General features: G+C 40.3%; 1 protein-coding gene across 4 annotated transcripts in view; it reads left to right on the forward strand.

Annotated features, from left to right (window-relative positions):
• Positions 1-16,960, forward strand: part of csnk1g2b (casein kinase 1, gamma 2b) — a 46,335-nt gene that overhangs the window by 20,528 nt on the left and 8,847 nt on the right. For all 4 annotated transcript variants that reach the window (XM_078258620.1, XM_078258617.1, XM_078258619.1 and 1 more), the window contains exons 3-6: positions 3,294-3,363; positions 14,346-14,494; positions 14,870-15,104; positions 15,570-15,655. In XM_078258620.1, coding sequence (XP_078114746.1) covers positions 3,294-3,363; positions 14,346-14,494; positions 14,870-15,104; positions 15,570-15,655 — 540 coding nt within the window. The remainder of the gene's footprint in view (positions 1-3,293; positions 3,364-14,345; positions 14,495-14,869; positions 15,105-15,569; positions 15,656-16,960) is intronic.

A 16,960-nucleotide genomic window follows, 5' to 3' on the forward strand; every position in this document is an offset into this window, starting at 1 on the left:
TTCAAATTCAGTTTAGTTTTAATGAGTTTTTAAAGCGGGTTTGCTAGTTTAGTTTATTTTTTATTTTTTGAAAATGCTTAGTTTTAGTTTAGTTATTAGTTTCTCTTTTTTCTTTTTGTAATATGGGTTATTTGTTGGGGGATTCAAAAAGATCAGAAAAAGTATTGTGTAATAATAACTTAATGAAAACATCGTACAATTTTAGAAATATGTATTCACAATGTATTCAACAATAACACTAGTACATAAAATGTAGCAGTAACAGTCTACACAAGACGCAGTATGTGTAAAATGTGTAAGTGACGTGTTCCAGGAAAAAAACCTAAATAGCCAACAGACTAAAGAAGACACGAACAGGACGTTTTCAACTTTAATTCGAGTAAAGTGGCGAACTTTTTGAAGTCAATCGAGTCACACAGTTGTGTAGACATCCCAGTATCAATCCACATATTAACCCACGCTTCCTCCCGCTTTTGTTGTTCATGCGTATGTACTAACCAGCAGCTATTGGGTTGCCGGTGAAAGCCCTCCTGTAGTGTTCTCTGTCCTGCTGTTGTCTCCGTCATGCTGCCTGGCCCTGTATCATACATCCATGCCCGTAACGTTACCAGGGTTAGCTTCTGTTTCGGGGAAAGGGGGCTTTGCGTTCTCCTTTACTTTGTTTAGGTTAGCATCCTAGCTTGTGTGCGCTTTTCAAATGTACTTTCAAATTCGTGGGCTGTTTCCCTTTAATAAATTGTCCACATATTTTACCACCTTCCACTGAAAGGCACTTTTATCTGACAGTTGTTTTTTTGTAATGCCTCGTTTTTAGTTTTATTTCAGTTAACGACAGTGTTTTTTCCCACCTAGTTTTCGTTATTTCATTCGTTTTCGTTAACAATTATAACCTTGGCGATTACTTGGTCTGTGGTATTTCTGCTTGTAGAATTCATCAAAACCAAATTGTACCCCAAAATGACTTACAGAAGGACTCCAAACCACTTAAGATGCAACTCCACTGTATAGCCTATTACTGACTTACAGTGTAGGCTACTTCTACATCAGAGGAAGACATTGTACTACTGTATTTACCTGACAGAGAATGCTGCAGATTCAGAATGTAATCACAAAATACACATTTTAGCTGCCAAAGCTCTCTGGTCCTCAGGGTGAGAGGGGGAGTGGCCAGCGGCAAAAGCCAACGTGTGCTTCTTTTATATATTTATATACCGTATTTTCTGGACTATAAGTCGCTCCGGAGTATAAGTCGCATCAGTCAAAAAATACGTCATGAAGAGGAAAACAACGTATATAAGTCGAACTGGACTATGTCGCATTTATTTAGAAATTTATTTCACAACATCCAAGACCAAGAACAGACATTTAATCTGGAAAGGCAAGTTATTAAACTACACAACAGCACACAGAACAAGGGGCTGAATACGGTAGGTGTCCGGTATGTTAACGTAACGTAACTGCACTGTTGACGAGCCTCTCCCAGCAGCACGTTGTTCAAGCACCCATCTGTGGACTCCTTCCTCCAGCTCTGGCCATCTGGATTTCAGCGCGCGACTAGCTTTCTTTGTTTTCTTAATGAAAATAACATTTAAAACATGTTAAATTATATATATTTTGATATATGTCGCACCTGACTATAAGTCGCAGGACCAGCCAAAGCTTGAAAAAAAAGTGACTTTTATATATCTCTCTCGCTCTCTCGCTCGCCTTTCTAATCCAAGCAACGTCAAACTTGGCACTGCACTTACTCGTGCCCGTAGCAAGACACCTGTGAAGTTTGAAATCCATCGGACTAATGATTGGAAAGATATGCACATAACACACACACAGACACACTGACAGACGTTCCTGCAATTTATAGATAGATGTAAGTGCTTTTAGAATTAGACGCACATAGGAAACAACTTTTAAGATTAAATCTCACTTCAAGCACTTCTTGAGAAGTGTCTAGGGCAAATACATATTTAGGCATTTTCATGAATGTGTATGTAGAGTAGTAAGGTTAAAACACAGAGAATAAGCTTTACACTCCATTTTTTATTCTGTTCTTTTTTTGTAGTTTATTGATTTTACTAAATCTTTTTATAACTAATTGTCTCACAGGTTTACTTGAGACTAGAATATCAGTCATAATGTCTCTACCATCTGAGGTAGACTGACCCCAAGCTACGTGGTTGTGAAACAAAGGTTTCTGCTCCTGTAGAAGCTAGAAGTCCGTATGAAATCAACCTTTTTTTAAGAATAACATGTTTTATCCGCGATTTAATGGAGAAAAAACTACACTACTCGCAATCCTAAGCGTAACCGCAACGTCTTTGATTGGTCCAACTCGTTGTTACCATAAAAACGTTTACCGTACCCGCGAAACCGAACGGCTAGAGTGAGCTTCTACCATTGAAGTCTATGATAGTTTCTGTACACGGTCTTGTACCTTTTCCGTTTTCAAAATGTTTTTTTGCGCCAAATTAAATGTTATGCTCAGTATTCATCTCGTAGCTGGTTGGCTTGGTTCCAGACTTAAAACTTGTGTGTATATGTATGTATGTGTGTGTGTAATAAATATAAATATATAAATATATATATATATATAAATTTTTTTTTTTTTTCGAAACGTCAATGAAACAATTGAATGGGGAAAAACACTTCTGGAGACAGAGCTGACAAAAAGTGGCTGGTCACTGTTGAGCTCTATACTGCTACTGTGGACAAGGCTTTTGCACAAGCTGTGTTGAAGATTAAGGAAAGGAATTAAGTTTGATGTGCGTTTGTTCTATCTTCTTCAAGTTTATCTATAATGCCCTCGTATCATAACAGTGGGGATAATCAGATTACATTTTAGGTTGTAAAGCTGGAGCTAGCAATATAATGAACAATATGTCCCAGTGGGTTGATTATCAGACATGTCATCACAAAAGCCTGCTGTTCACCAGCTGGGAATGCTCTTTATCCTCTCACATCCAACAAGTCTGACCTGAGACTTAATTTAAGTTATATTAGGCACGGAAATAAGGACAACATTGTATTGTACGTATTTAAGTTAATAGCAGGCCGAGATAATCATGTTGTACGCAAGATTGTCACAACTACTTTCCATTACTTTCCAAATGAGCTTTACAAATACACAATGCTCTGTTTTCCCAATTTCAGAATAGTAGTCACCTGCAGGGTTAACTGAGCCAAACCACCAACATGTCATCGTAGATAAAGAATATTGACATTGTTAACAAATTTGTGATCTATGAAATATTTAACACTCCTTTTTTTTTTTTTTTCTTCTCTCTCTTCTCTTTCAGGAACCTATAAAGTCCAGGGCGCCTCAGCTCCATTTGGAGTATAGATTTTACAAACAGTTGGGAAATTCAGGTAAGAGAGATTGCAGTCTATAGATTATTAGTTTCTGATAGACAGCACCATAATGATGAGTTAAATGTGAATGCGCATTTTCACACGTCATTGGGCAGGAAGAGAAAACTCAGATTTTATATTCAAAAACAGACGTGCACCTCAAGGGTGTGAAAAATTGCTTCCACTCATATTTTTTTCCCCCCGCACGTGTGGCGCATGCTGGAAGAGTTGAGTCTACACATAAATAAGAATTCAATACATTACATCTGTTATTTTGTCTTAGTTAGGAAAGTAATGTCTAGTTAGGAAAGTCTGGTGCCTTTAGTCTCTTCCACATGGTGGAAGGAAGGTATAAGGTGGAAGGTATACAGTTTATTATTAATTAAACAACGGTATCGGATCGATATTGGGTATCGACAGATACACAAAGCCCAGGCATCGGTATCGGGACTGAAAAAGTCGGATCGGTGCATCCCTAAATGGCAGCATGGAAATGGATGCCTTTTATGAGAGCATGTTAACAAATGGAGACTGAGGAGGACAAAGATTTAATCCCTAAAAATGTTTATCTTGTGTGAGACAATTTGTTTACATCGAGGATTATATACTGTAATGCAACAAATGTGATCATATCTTACTATTATGCCTTTTTATTTGAAAAAAAATACATGGACTGGCTTAGTTTTTTTTCTCTGCAATGCGAGACCTCAGATATACAGCATCTATTCAGAAAGAAAATGTGAAAATTTCCAGTGTGGTGTAGATGGGAGGCAAAAATGGAGAGGAAAGGATGCATTTTCAAATGTGGACATGTAGCATCAGGAAACAAACGCATGAACAAAACACCAATGGCTTCCATTCTACTTGAAGCTAATTTTCAGGTGTGCGTTTGTTTATCTTTCCACATCTGTGGGAGCCAATGGATGCTATGAAAGCCTGCTTCCTCTTTTCCTCTTTCCTCTTCTACACCACGCCCCAGAACATGTTAATGTGCTATGATGCATAGCTGTGGCTCCAGGGCAGCAGCTCTTTGATCTTTTCTGGCTGGTCAGTTAGTTATAGAGGGTGAGAGAGAAGGCAGATTCAGATGGTTGTGAGGGACTGGGACTTTTTTATTTTTTTTGGGAATGCTCACCTGTCGTGTTTGTATAAGTTTGTGTAGAAGATGCATGTGTTGATTTGATTTGGTTTAATTCAGACACCATGTGCAAACATGTCCCCACTACTTAGTCAAACTGAAAAGTCCCACTCTGCAACCATCCACACCTGCGTGTCCCATTAGTTCTTTTTTTGTCTCCCGATCAAGTCCTTTCTATAATTGAGTAAGTGCAAGTACCAAGTCCCAATTGACATTTTATTACATAATTTAGCCTAAAGTAGGCTAACTTAGTCTATTAAAGGGTATTTACACACAAATTCTGCCATAACCGTCCTTCACAGCATATTTAAAAAATGCTAGAGAAAAGTAAGGGAGCAAAGGCTGTAGGAGACGTGGCTTTGTGGCTCTGTAGTGTGTGACGAGGAGGGTCAGGGGACAAAGGAGAGACTGACTGACCACTGCTCAGTGTAGCATGGACAGTGACGTAGAGCTGGTAGTCAGAGCTAACCAGCTATGAGAAGCTACTGTCAGACCCTCTGTTTCTCTACTGGAAAGACAGGGAGTCTGATGTAGCCTTGACTAGGCGTGGGCCGGTGTAAAATTTTTCTAACCGGTTAGATATCGAGCCAAATACTGGACTGGACCGGTATACCGAATTTTACCACTAAGTTTCACACTTGTCTCAGCCGCTCCCGAGTGAGATAGGTGAGCGAGCCCATATTAAGCGTGTAGACTCTAGACCACATGGCGGTGTAATGTAATGCGCCATGAACTTTCTAGAAACATTAAACAAACAGCATGCGCCGTTCAGCCATTTCCCCTCTCACCCATACTCCCACCGCTACTGAAATGTAATCTCCTTCACAGTGCCCCTCGGCTCGGCAGTAGTTTGCCATCAGACACTAACGACTCTGTTAGTTAGTTCCTTTTATATGCAAACATTATGTTAACCATATTGTCATATTGCTTATTACCAGTGTTCGGCACGCTATTGGGAAGTTTAGTGAGCTAAGCTAACGTTACCAGTTGTTCAACAGTAAATAAAGATTCACTACACTGAAGCTAACGTTAGCCCCTAAATAAATGAAGCAAGCTATTAGTTACATCAACATGGCAATAGTAGTTTACTACATCAAAGCTCTTTTTTATACATCCATGTAACGATACACGTCTGTGTTTAGCAGTAGCACCAGTGATACTCGGCAGTTTTATTTCAGACTGTAGCAGAAAGCTCCGTGCTTGACCTTCAGAATGTTCGTGGAAATGTATGTTAGCTTGCGTGGACACTACCATACCACTTGATCAATAAAAGAGCTAGCTTAGGCTAGTGACAAGCTATTTGATTCAGAAAACAGCAATGCTTTTTAGAAGTAGTTCTACTATTAATGCTACTGCCCAACATTGCTTGCAATACAAGTTGGATTTAGTGCTGTGATGCCGTTGGCACAGGTTGATAATGTTAGCTAATTTTTTAATTTGCCAGAAGGGGACTTGGTGACAAATGGAGGTTTAGCCTCATAGATTGGATCGGTGAAACCAGAAATCGGTCCAACTCTAGCCTTGACAGTCATTAGAAGCATGTTTATGGCCCTTTTTGAGAGAATTTCCGTGTGGGTACCTGTGTTGTAGCTGGGCTAACGGCTCTACTACAAGCGAGAGTGTCAGTACATAGCTGTAACGGTGCTATTTGTTGTGGTTAACGTCAATGTTTGTAGGCTCTAAATGTGTTTTTAAAGCTCTGAATATAGCACAGTTTTTCGACGGGCCTATATGTTGTGTTTACTGCCACTGCAGAGGAGTAAATCTTGTTAATGAACGTCGTGTTTCCACCCAGGCTTGCTAATGCTAGCCCAACCAGCAGCTATGTGAGACAAGCACACACTGTTGACTGTGGTTAGCCAGTGTTCTGCTTTATATTCTTGGCGCAGCAACTACTAACGCAGATGGAGGAAGGGGGGTCAACATATGTAGTAGACCTCGAGTCTCTCCTATTTCATCATGATTATGAGGGGCCAGAGTATTTAGCTGAAACAAATTTTCAAATCCAAGCAGATGCATACAAAATCATTTTGAGAGGACTTTTTTTTTTTTATACGTTTTGAATTTTCATCATATGCCAACAAGAACCTATGTGGTTATCTGTAAAGTGCCAACAAATTATTTAGTACAACTAATTTAGTGTGTACTCCCTCTTTAAGGTCTGTATATCGGACAAGTTTTGGTTTTGAAGACTATTGCAAGTGGCCGGTTCCTCTCGTTGCAGTGATCCTCCCAGTGTGTGCATCGTGGTCTAATTTAGTGACACGTGCCAGCTTCCTGGCTCCTTGTGCCAGAGCAAAAGCCCTCTACTGTTGATAAGGAGGTGGGGCATTAGGGCAGTCCTTGACTATTTATAGATGGCCCTCTACAAGCAGTCAGGCCATTATGGTGTGTCCTCTGCCTCCCTGATTGACTATGTGCTGCCTGCAGATTGCAGGGAAACTCTTGAACGTGCATTGCTAACAGGGTGTGGCCTGTTTGTTTTTCTTTATGGCTGTTCTTATTTCAATCCGTCATTCTGATCTGTGAGCAAATCTTAGACAATGCATGCCCACAAATGCCTAAACTCAACAGTAACTGTAATTGTCTTCCGTGCCATTTAGCAGAAGATTCCTCTAGCGCTGGCTTGTCTCTCTCTGCGTTCGGTTGTTGTCTCTGGTGCATTTAAACACATCCTGACCATCTCTTCCATTGAGGCCATTGCTGGCCTTTGGCCTTACTCTTATTAATGGAAGTCTGGGGTTGTGCAACATGTAAAAATATTCCTAGCCCTTACACACAACTACAGACAGGCGATATGTACAGGTAGGATAATTGAACAAGCTCATGTGATGCCATTTAACTGTTTTCAAATGCATACTGAACATTATTACACTATTATTTTTATGGTTTCAGTTATGATTGCTACTGCACACATTTTTTACAGATGTAGACTGCAAGTCAACATTATGTACAAGATTGACCTGACTCACCTCACTTTCTGAATTTCACTAAAATCGGTGGGCACATGGTGGGCAAAATATTCTGATTGACCTATTCAGGAGCAGAGCCTAGATTAGGATTCATATCATATGGTATTTTTATCTTTCAAAAACAGAGCCATGTATAGAGCTATTGCATTTCCCATTATTTTATTTATTTTTTTATTTAGGCTGAAATAGCTGGTGAGATCTTGCAACACACATTCAGATTCAACAGGTGGTGTGACGTGTCACATAATGTTGCCAAAGTGTGACTTGCAGACAATGAGTGTGTGGAAATCGGGGACATAATTAACGATGAATGCTAAATTCCCTCCCACCATGTTTAAGTCCTTAAACTACTCACATGTTGATACTTTGAACAGGAGACAGAATATTAAGTTGCCAAAATAAAGCACTTTAAATTGTCCATTGGCTAAAGGCCCGGACACAGAGCCGATAATTGGCCGTTGGACAGTCTGGCGAGGTCAGTGACTCGAGTCTGTTCGGTGTGTTCCGCTCAAATGGCCCATCTGATTGGTAGAGTGCTAACCCGGAAATGGGGAGCAGAATGAGTGTGACTAGAGTCTCTCAAAATCTGACAAATCTTTAAAACTGACCTTTGCTGATCTGAAATGAAGACAGATTCAGCAACTGCATGGCCTATTTCTCGCTTAAAATGTTTTCAGAAACACGTTTTGGTGAACTATTTTAGTACAATATGAGATCTTATTCTGAACAAGCTGCCATGACAGTCTGTCTTTGAATTTCCGGAGAAACAAGACCCACGTGACGCGTTCGTCCAAGCAGCTGCCGGTTTTCATTTTTGGGAGACGATACAGATTAGCGCTACCTGCTGTTATGGAGACGTATTACGTCTTGTCGCTTTGGTGTGTTCTGAGGCACTTTTTTGACCAATTTGGGGAGACTGATCAGCCCAACTGCCTTTTCTGCTGACGTTTGGCCGTCGGCTCTGTGTGTCTGTGCCTTAAGACATCTTAACATTGAGCTACAATATAACCACACAATTGAGCAGAGATGAAGACTACTACTATGACAGGCTCATGTCTATCATGGGAGGAGTCAAGGCGATAGATTAAATCTACTTATATTTTCAACTCTGTTAGTCCTGCACAACCCGCGAGCCTCAAATATGTCACTGCATAAACAACTCTGTGCTTAATGCCCAGGAGGAGCTTATCTGAACATGTTAAATCTCTCCTGTCCTGAACAGATCCCAGCAGTTGGGATTCCTGCCGCCCAGTTTACATTTTCTTTGTGAAAATTGAGAATAGACCTGGCATTTCAGTTGCTCTTGTCAGTAATGACAGCACTGCTAAAATGTGCTGGTGATACTAAAGCAAGTCCTGTTCTAGACAACCTAAGAGTTTTTGGCTTCTTTCTTAATCACTTTACCACAGTTGTCAAGAGAATGGCTGCAGAGATGTTGTGCAGTTTTTATGCACCGTGTCATTTAACTGTATTTCACAGGCCGATTTAGCTTGTGCAATCATGGATACATGATTGCATATATGTTACTGTAATTAGTGTCACGTATAGGGAGGTTTCCATTTTTCAGTGATGGTTATTATGAGCATGCCTGTGAATATTTATGAGCCCCATCAAGGCTTTTGAGTTCACGAAATGCTGTGTCAGTGACACAGGGTCTATGTTGATATTATTTCATGCAAATTGTGGATTCTTATGCATGCCATGTGGATAATTTTACAGATACAAATCAGTTTGCATGTTGACTGCTGTTGTAGGACTATCATAGTTTAAATTGATAACATTATTATTATTATTATTATTATTATTATTATTATTATTATTATTATTATTATTGATGATAATAATAATTATTTTAACAACTCATCAAAAGCTATACCATAGAGATAAATGCTCTATAGTGTATAGCAGAAGAAATATCAAGAAGCAAAAAAAAAGATTATAATGACAAGTTTTATTAAGTAAATATTTTTGCCATTATTTATAAAAGGGCTCAATGATGAATAATTTGTCTTTATCTCAATAAATGTATGTCCAATAGTCAAAATTAAAAGGATGCAATGTAAGGAGTGACAACTTTCTAATGACATAAAGACAGTCTAGTAGTCAATCTGATAAATAACTTCATTATTATTATAATTGTTACTGGTTTTGCTCTCAATGAGTTAAGAGAGTGCTGTATTGACTTAGAGAAACTGCCCTAGTTTAAAATTAGGCATGTCACTGCTTGACCAATATCTTGTGGACCTACTGAGATTAAAAGCTGCAAATATCTGGTAGAATTAATTAATAACTTGATAAAAACAAGTATAGCTGTTTTATTTCCCCACTAATTATTTGCCCTATGCCGTTTTGGGGGATTGTTGTGAGCTGCGTTGCATTTGTAGCTCCAGGCTCAGTCTGTGCATGCCCAAGTACTGATCACATTTCAGCCTTATGAGAACATCTTCAGAGCACTGGGCCTAATGGAATTCACTTCTTCTCCTCCTCTTCTCTCAGTGCACGCCATTATCTAAATCTTTAATACACATTCCCTGTCCTCTCCTCCTCTCTTGTCGAGCCCTCTCTTTTTTTGGCCCTTAAATCTGACATTTCATTGTAGGGCAACATTTTCTTCAGCTGCCATTATGCACCCTCCCCTCTTACTGTGTTGCCTGCCTGCAGATACAATAGGTCGGATTGTCTCAAATTGTAAATACAGCAGGGGTCAGAGCACCGCTGACATTGGCTTGCAATGAAAGCCAGAGCATATCCCATAATGCTGAACACAGTTGGATGTATTTTTTTATGTAATAGAATTGTATGAGATTCATTTTGCTTATTTTATATCATTGAGAAAAGCCAACTGCTGAAATGGTTTGTTTGGCCTTTAGCTTTTGAAGAGAACAAAATTGTTGCCTGATCAAGATGATTATTGGTAGTCGTGATTCATCATTATGTTGCTTTTTGAAGTACTCCTTTCTTATTAGAGAAACTTTGTTGCATTGGAGAGTAATTTTGCCGTTATGTTGTTATGGTTAAGTGCATGTCAACCATCACATCTGACATAGTCTCACATTCTATTGAGCACAGCTATTGTTGTGAGTTATTTCACAATATATAGTATAAGTTACATTAGTAGACAGAAATCACCCCAAATGGGCTTTGGGCTTTTTCCACCAGCCATTTCAAGATTGGTTCTTACAGTTGCTGTAAAACACTATTATATATTTGCTCACATTCACCAGCATAAGATTAAAATACACTGTGTGCTTTTCCTCTTGTGATGACTGTGCTTTGAATGCCCTCTAGATTTGGGCCAAGCATGGATGAGTCAGCCCTCCAGGTGATCTCTTGTCACTGCTTCATCTGTCATAGGCTTTATTACCAGGAAAATCCTAGAGACTAAAGGGCAGACAGGTGTGTGTGTGTGTGTGTGTGTGTGTGTGTGTGTGTGGCAGTGTAGTGTGTTGGACTGATGTGGAAGGGTAAATTGGGTAAATCCGACTGTAAACTCTGTCCCCTGGCTAGCAGCTGACACACAATCCAAGCTGAATACTTCCCATTCTCAACTCTCATTACGTGTGTGTGTTCTGTCACCGCGATAGCATCACAACTATACAAGATGCAGTCACGTAACTTTACAGGTGTGTAGTTGAGATCAAAATAAAGGCCGAGTTGCCCCCACTTTACACCCCTGGGCTGATCCCATCGCAAGATGGTCTTTAGTTTATTTCTGTCATACATTTTAGTACAAGTAGAGTACAAAATGTTTGCCAAATCTTAATCTTGTGGACTCTTTTTATGTCTGTGTCACTGTCACAGTGCTGCTCTTACCCCTATTGTAGCAGCGCTGATGTGATGTCTAATGATTAGTGAGCTTTCAGGCAGATGGCTGGAATATAGATACTAGATATTTGGCTCCACAGCGTAGTTCAAAGATCTTGGTATGGCTTCCTTGTGACAGAACCAACTCGACAAGGACTAACCCGGTAGCAATGACTGTCAACTTGGTAACTGGTGGTTTTGATCGTGGGAGAAGTGCAGACAGGCTACAACTTTTCTGTCAGTGGATCAATGTCAATGGATTCGCAGGCTTTCTTTTTGCAAAATCAGAAACAGCATTACTCTTAGTTAGGGCTGGGCGATAGGGAGAAAATCAGATATCACGATATTCTTGACCATATACCTCGATATCGATATTGCGGCGATATTCTAGAGTTGACAATTGGTGCTTTAACAAAATATCTTAACACTTAGATTTTAGATAAATAATCATCAGTAATGTGGACATAATGTCTAAGTGGGGAAAAGGCTAGAACAGTCTTAACTGTACTTAACACTTAACTGTAATGCAGCCTTTAAAACCAGTAAAAGACAACACTTATGTCATATTACGATATCCAAAATCTAAGATATCTAGTCTCATATAACGTTATCGATATAATATCGATATTTTGCCCAGCCCTACTCTTAGTATTGTTCCAACAGAGGGACATACTGTAGTGTTTTGCCATTCCCCAGTTTTCCCACTGTCAAAACATTGATATACATGACGATAGCGCATACAAACTGCTGTGTTGATCCATCAACATTCCTCAGAAGTCATACACATTACCACAAAATGGGTGTGGTGGTTTCTAGTAGCAAAGGCTATTTACAGTTGTTGACAGGGTGCTCCACAGTGTCACTAGTGTTTCTTTTAGACACCTTTCCCTTTAATCCTACTTCAGAGGAAAGCTGTACTGTAGCCTGTTTCTGACAAACCTGTTGAGGGAAGCCAACTGAAGTGCAGTTTGTCATTGCTGCTGTAGTGTCTGAGGAGTCTCCTCCCACACTTTATCAACAAACCAGGGTGATGATTCAGTTCAGCGCATAAAGCACCTTTCACGGCACTTATAACGTCTTCTCACTATGTATTACACTAGTTTGTTACTATATGGCAATATTTTGAAAATATGAAGTTTTAAATCCTTAACATGGCAAAGCCAGTGACATTTGTTTGTGGTTCATTTGATGCAGGGATGACAGGGGGCCCTATTTTGACGATCTGAAACGCAAGTATCAAACGTGAAACACAAGTAGTTTTGTGGGCGGATCTCGGGCGCTGTTGCTGTTATACCGGCGGGATAAATGACTCTTGCGCCTGACGCAAATCAAAAATGGGTTGGTCTGAAGTAGCTACATTACTCATAGGTGTGGTTTGGGCGTAACATACAATAAACCAATCAGAGCGTCATCTCGCATTCCCTTTTAAAAGCAGGCGCGCTTGTTCCATGGTGGATTGCTATTAAAATGGCGCACGACAGGAGCGGTTCACAGCCAAGGAGGCCAACGTCGTCGTCAGGGCTGGAGCGGGAGCTGTCCGGGGTTGCAGCAAAGTATAAACGGCCGTCTTGACCGGGTGCCGATCTTGCTGCGGCCTCTTGAGCACATCTCAAGTCTGGAGAGGATTGCTGCAGCCATGGAGCGTGGGCCTCCAAATGCACCACAAGCTCCTGTTGTGCCCCTTCCTCCTCCTGTTTTGCCCCTTCCTTATCCCCCCACTCCATCTCCGTCCACCCGCTCCACCAGGAGCACATCGCGCATTGCCACTCCCGGACCCTCAAGTGTCCAATCCCGCCGTGGCGCGCGTCGCATGCCTATCAGAGGAGGGAAAAATAATTAGTTATTTTTCTCTTTTTTTTTCATTTTCCGTTTGTATTTTTTTTTCTGTTCAGTTACAGTTCGCTATTGATTTTTCTTTTTGACAAAATGTAAATAAAGAAATGTCACAAAGACTTACTTTCCGATGTTTTGGGCTCACTCTCACTGAATCTCGAGGTTATGAATGCATGGTGATATTTTTGATATGTAGTGTAACATTAGACCGAGATTACTTTGCTTACCTCACTATAGACGATGCAGCTCTTCTGTCTCTCCTCTCCCGTGCTGCTGCTGGGGCATTTGGGTTGACATCGGCACATGCAGTTCAACATCACGTCTCCTTAAGTCCTTTAATATTTCCTCATTTATGTCATCGACACATCCATGATTCATGGAAATGTTGTGTAAAACGCAACAAGCCACAAAGAATGCTGCGACTTTTTGAGCACTGTACTGTAAAGTGCCTCCTGACCTATCCAAACACCTGAAGCGCATTTTCAGTAATATTTTTCCTTGTATTTATGAATGGTTTGCAAAAATGGGAACTGCTGCGTCCGTGTAGATGAGAGAAGCAAAGTGTATGCGCGTTGTGCACACGCTACATTACGGCCAAGCATGCGCCTCTAAAATATCATCTGAATAATGCGCCAGTGACTTTAGACTACGTTTTTCCTGGTTTGTGGCAGAATTGTTTTCTGAAACTGCAAAATAGCACCAGGGAACATTTGCACCTGAACACACCTCTTTTCGCTGAACCACCCCCGGGAGCGCAAGTTCATTCCCTAATTTACCGACGCGCGCTGTGGAGGGAAAAGTTCGCTGTGCGTCTGGTGCAAAATCGGAATGATACATGCATCGGTGTACAAAGTCAATTGCGCTGGGTGCAAGATAGGGCCCAGGATTATGGGAAACATTACACTGACCACAACCACATTTTTATGTCCCAACGTTCTGATGACCTCGGCAGCTTATTCATGTTGCCACGTCAATACTCTGCAGTGTTGTAAACTCAACTTTATTGCAACAGTTGTTATAATGAAAACATACTACAAATATCAGTGCATTTGCAGTTTATAGACCTCTGCACCCTTATCTCTGAGCGACCCTGTAGTTGAGTAGTTTCTGGTGTTTTTTTTTTCCACATGTGCTGTCTACACCAAAAACATAACTCTTTGTCAGGCAAGAAGAATAAATGTGCCAATTAAAGAGAATATGTTATTATTACAAAAGTCCACACACTTTATTTGTGTGTATTTGTGTTTCCACAGAGGGAATCCCTCAGGTGTACTACTTTGGTCCTTGTGGGAAATACAACGCCATGGTGCTGGAGCTGCTCGGGCCCAGTCTAGAGGACCTGTTTGATCTCTGTGACCGCACCTTCTCCCTCAAGACTGTCCTCATGATAGCCATACAGCTGGTAAGGCCTTTGAGGAGGAGTGCAGCAGGCACATATTTAGATAAGCTAGCTTTAGTGATTTCAAGCTTTACAGAAATTATAGGGCAACTTAGACATTATTACATACTTATAGTTGAGGGAATGCTAAGGTGCTGCATGCAAAGTATTGTAGCATTGTTGACACTACCATAGTTTGGGATAAATTTGAATTGGGTAGTCATCAAAGATAGCTGAAAGTAATAATGTAATAAAGTTATGATGTTTACTGAAAGTGTCTGTCTTCAGTACTCAGAATACGTAATGTATTCTGAGTACTGAAGACGGACACATGTTCATGTTTGAAAACTGTCTGGAAAATTGAGTGATTTAAATTTGATCTGTTTATTGCTTGTCTAGATAACACGGATGGAGTACGTCCACACCAAGAGTCTGATATACAGAGACGTGAAGCCAGAAAACTTCCTGGTCGGGCGGCCAGGAAGCAAGAGGCAACACACCATCCACATTATTGACTTTGGTCTGGCCAAAGAGTACATAGACCCAGAGACCAAAAAACACATCCCCTACCGGGAGCACAAGAGTCTGACTGGGACGGCACGCTACATGAGCATCAACACACACTTGGGAAAGGGTAAGGAAGTCTATACAGCAGGGCTGGGGTTTGATAAGCCTTTTAGATTTGCATAGACAAGCTTTGCTTGCATTTACATTAAGTTTAATGAAGACTGCTAACTGTATTGTGTACAAATATTTCACCGACATGTACACAGCATTGTAAAAAAAGGAAGAAAAAAAAACATTTTTGGAGAGTCAACAGTCTGTGTGTTTAAAGTCCAACCAATAGTTCTTCCCGTCTACTTGTCAGAGTGCTAATCAGTGAGAGAAAACCTGCAGACTGTTGACTCTCCGTGGCACAGGATTGCCCCTCTCCACGGCTTAATCATGGCCTTTTACACTGTACATTGTTAATTTGAACTCCTGCATAATTATGCTGTATTTCCTACTGATCAGTTGCCTGTTCACCTTGCCAGCTGGTTATGAAATGAATTTCTTTCTCACAAGTAACCTAATTTTTGTCTTGTTCTGTCTCTTCCAGAGCAAAGCAGAAGAGATGATTTGGAGGCGCTGGGTCACATGTTCATGTACTTCCTCCGAGGTAGCCTTCCCTGGCAGGGCCTAAAGGTACTGTAGCGTATTGTTTGACACCATCCATATGTTGGCACATACCTTAACGTCAGACTCCTGTAATCCTCCTAATGCTTGGTATAGAGATGTACTTTTTCCTGCTGGACTCGTCAGTACAGTATATCTTTCACACCCATCCACATGATTTAGGGACAGAGAGCCTGGTGTTTATGATGTCATCCTCTCACACTGGTGACATTCCAAGGTCTCCCCACTGATCTGTATTGTCACTCAGACACAGAAACTATTGAGACCTCCATGATTGTTTTAATTTATGTTGTTTAATACAAACTTGATATAATCTGTGTTGGAAAGCACAATGTTGAGGCACTTGCGTATAAATGACATGGCGGAGGCAACTTGAAGCAAAGTGGTGTTCCCTGTGCAAAGTCTTGTTATTTTCTCTATCAGGAAACCTTTTGACGTTTTTTGTTTTTCTGTGGTCACTTAAAAATATATTATATTCCCTTTTTTATTTTGCTTATATAGTGATTATTGTTGGTTAACCACCCAACATAAGGTAGATTTTCGTGTTCCATGTATTTGCAGCGTATGTATGTGTGTGTGTGTGTGTGTGTGTGTATGTATGTATATATATATATATATATATATATATATTTTATTTTATTTTTATCTCATTATTCCCCCAAAGTGTACAGCTGGTCACCCAAGCCCACAGACTACTTTAAATTCTTTAAAACTTGGTTTTAGTACAAATCTACAGTAAAGTATCTGCTCTGACATCCTAAACAATTGCTAATATTGTCTTCCTTTTTATAAAGTAATTTGTCATAAATTGCTGTTTGCATTTGGGCCACACACCACTTACGTTTTTGTTATCATGTTCAAGTTTTCAAGTTAAGTGCTCACAATCAAATCTAACAGTCTGTGACTAGAAAAGACTCTGCCCCTGTAAATGTGAGCTATTCCCTGCATTTGCATTTGTGTTGCTACATAAACAGTCACATGCAACACAACCACATCCACCTCCACACTTGCTTTGCATTTGAACAGTTTACTGAGAAAGAGCTTAAAGCACTAAGAAACACTGGTGTGCTGACATGTTCCTGGACGGCAGGTTATAGCTGCAGTTTCTGGGCTTTTTACAGGCGTCAAAATCAAAGGTGTACATAGAAAAGACTGGAAGACCCAACACTTCATTTGAACATTTGCTATGTGGGAGGAAGCTCATTGTAGATGAATGTGATAGATGTATGAATGTGGGGGATGTCTGGCTGGCTCGGGCCAAAACAGGTTCTCACCAACACAACATGACAGTTAGCATCAAAATACAATGAAGGA

Source organism: Sander vitreus, chromosome 9 (assembly GCF_031162955.1).
Source record: "Sander vitreus isolate 19-12246 chromosome 9, sanVit1, whole genome shotgun sequence".
NCBI classification, from domain to species: domain Eukaryota; kingdom Metazoa; phylum Chordata; class Actinopteri; order Perciformes; family Percidae; genus Sander; species Sander vitreus.